A 1,480-nucleotide genomic window follows, 5' to 3' on the forward strand; every position below is an offset into this window, starting at 1 on the left:
CAAGCTTCTGTGTATAACTCCACACGTGGCTGGTTGGGTTATTCTGTGACTGAGGGGGGCCTGTGCTGCCTAGTCCCTGAACTCAATTTTACATTATTCTCCCCCCCTCCCATGTGTATGTCACGCCTTCCTCCAAGAAGTGAAGCTTATGACTTCTCCCTTGAACAGCGGAGCCTGTGACTGAGCTGACCAGTGAAACAAGCCAAGGCTTTAAGAAGCCTGGCAGTTTTGCCTTTTCAATGGTGATGGCCTCCCCACGATAACATGACTGTCTCTGAGGATCTCTTTCATCCCTCTGCAGGAGAGGAGACGCAGAAGAAGTGCCTGATGCAGAGCCCCAATTCCTACTTCATGGATGTGAAGCGCTATGAAATCAGCACCATCGTTAGCCATGCACAAACAGGAGTTTTGTGTGTTGGCTGCTTCACTGTCCTCTGTCAGCCGGTAGGAGGAAAAGCAAGGCTAACAGAAGGATGCTCCCTCAGCAGCACTAAACGCATCCTGAATCAAGATGAGTGGGGAAGCATCCCAATAAACACATTTTAGATAAAAAAAAAAAGTCTAGCAGTTTCAGCTTTCTTACTTTTGGAACCCAGCCACCATGCTCTGAGAGAGTCCAAACAACCATGTGGAGAAGAACTGAGGCTCTTGGCCGAGCTCCCAGCTGACAGCCAGCACCATCTTGTGAGCTCTGACTGAGCCATGTTAGAAGTGGGGCTTCAAGCCCTGAGCAACCCCAGCTCACATCACGTGGAGCAGGAATGAGCTGTCCCCTCTGACCCCTGCCAGAACTGCAAAATCATTTGCCAACAAATGATTGTTGTTTTAAACCATTAAGTTTGGGAGTAAATTATTATGCAGCAATAGGTAATTGGAACAGATTTCTTAGAAGAATGTTTTACATGAGCAGTTCCTCCTCCTCTCACACTAGATACTACTGCTGAAACTATGGTTGGGAGGCTTTCTCTAGGTACAGCTCTTTAAAAAATCTGGACTATAACATAATCTTGTAAAGTTGAAGAACTTCAGATTGAAAAATGAGTTCAAAGTGGAGACTGCTGTTAATTGCTTCCTGCACTAATAATAGTCATATTGACGTTGATACTGGGGTAACGTAAATCACCGAAGGCACTCAAGATGACTTTAGGTTGAATAGCTTTATTTATATTATTTATATTCTGAAACTCTCTGTAAGGGAGGGTAGGGAACAGGACCCTCAGGTATAATAGGAAACACAGAACTAAATCATGGAGTTTGAAGGGTGTGACCTTCACCAAAAATTAAGGTTTTTTTCATTTCTCTCTCTCTAGACACACACACACACACACACACACACACCCACACACACACACACACAGAATTTGTTGCAATAGAGGTACCATTTTTTAAAAATTCTCATTGTCTTTCTAAATGGACACAGTATTATAATTAGCTACCATTTATTGAATCTACTCAATGCTTTATATATAATAGTAAAATT

At 43.2% G+C, this 1,480-nt stretch overlaps 1 protein-coding gene across 1 annotated transcript; it reads left to right on the plus strand.

The window, feature by feature from the left end:
• Positions 1-264: 264 nt before the first annotated feature.
• On the plus strand, positions 265-546 carry LOC136398327 (small ribosomal subunit protein eS27-like). The gene has a single exon (XM_066372660.1). The coding sequence runs from the start codon at positions 265-267 to the stop codon at positions 544-546; it is 282 nt and encodes a 93-aa protein (XP_066228757.1).
• The last annotated feature ends 934 nt before the right edge of the window (positions 547-1,480 follow it).

The sequence above is a fragment of the Saccopteryx leptura genome, chromosome 3, assembly GCF_036850995.1.
Source record: "Saccopteryx leptura isolate mSacLep1 chromosome 3, mSacLep1_pri_phased_curated, whole genome shotgun sequence".
Lineage (NCBI taxonomy): Eukaryota > Metazoa > Chordata > Mammalia > Chiroptera > Emballonuridae > Saccopteryx > Saccopteryx leptura.

Excerpts from the sequence above, each read along its gene's own strand:
- LOC136398327 (XM_066372660.1), top strand. The coding sequence starts at position 265 with ATGACTGTCTCTGAGGATCTCTTTCATCCCTCTGCAGGAGAGGAGACG.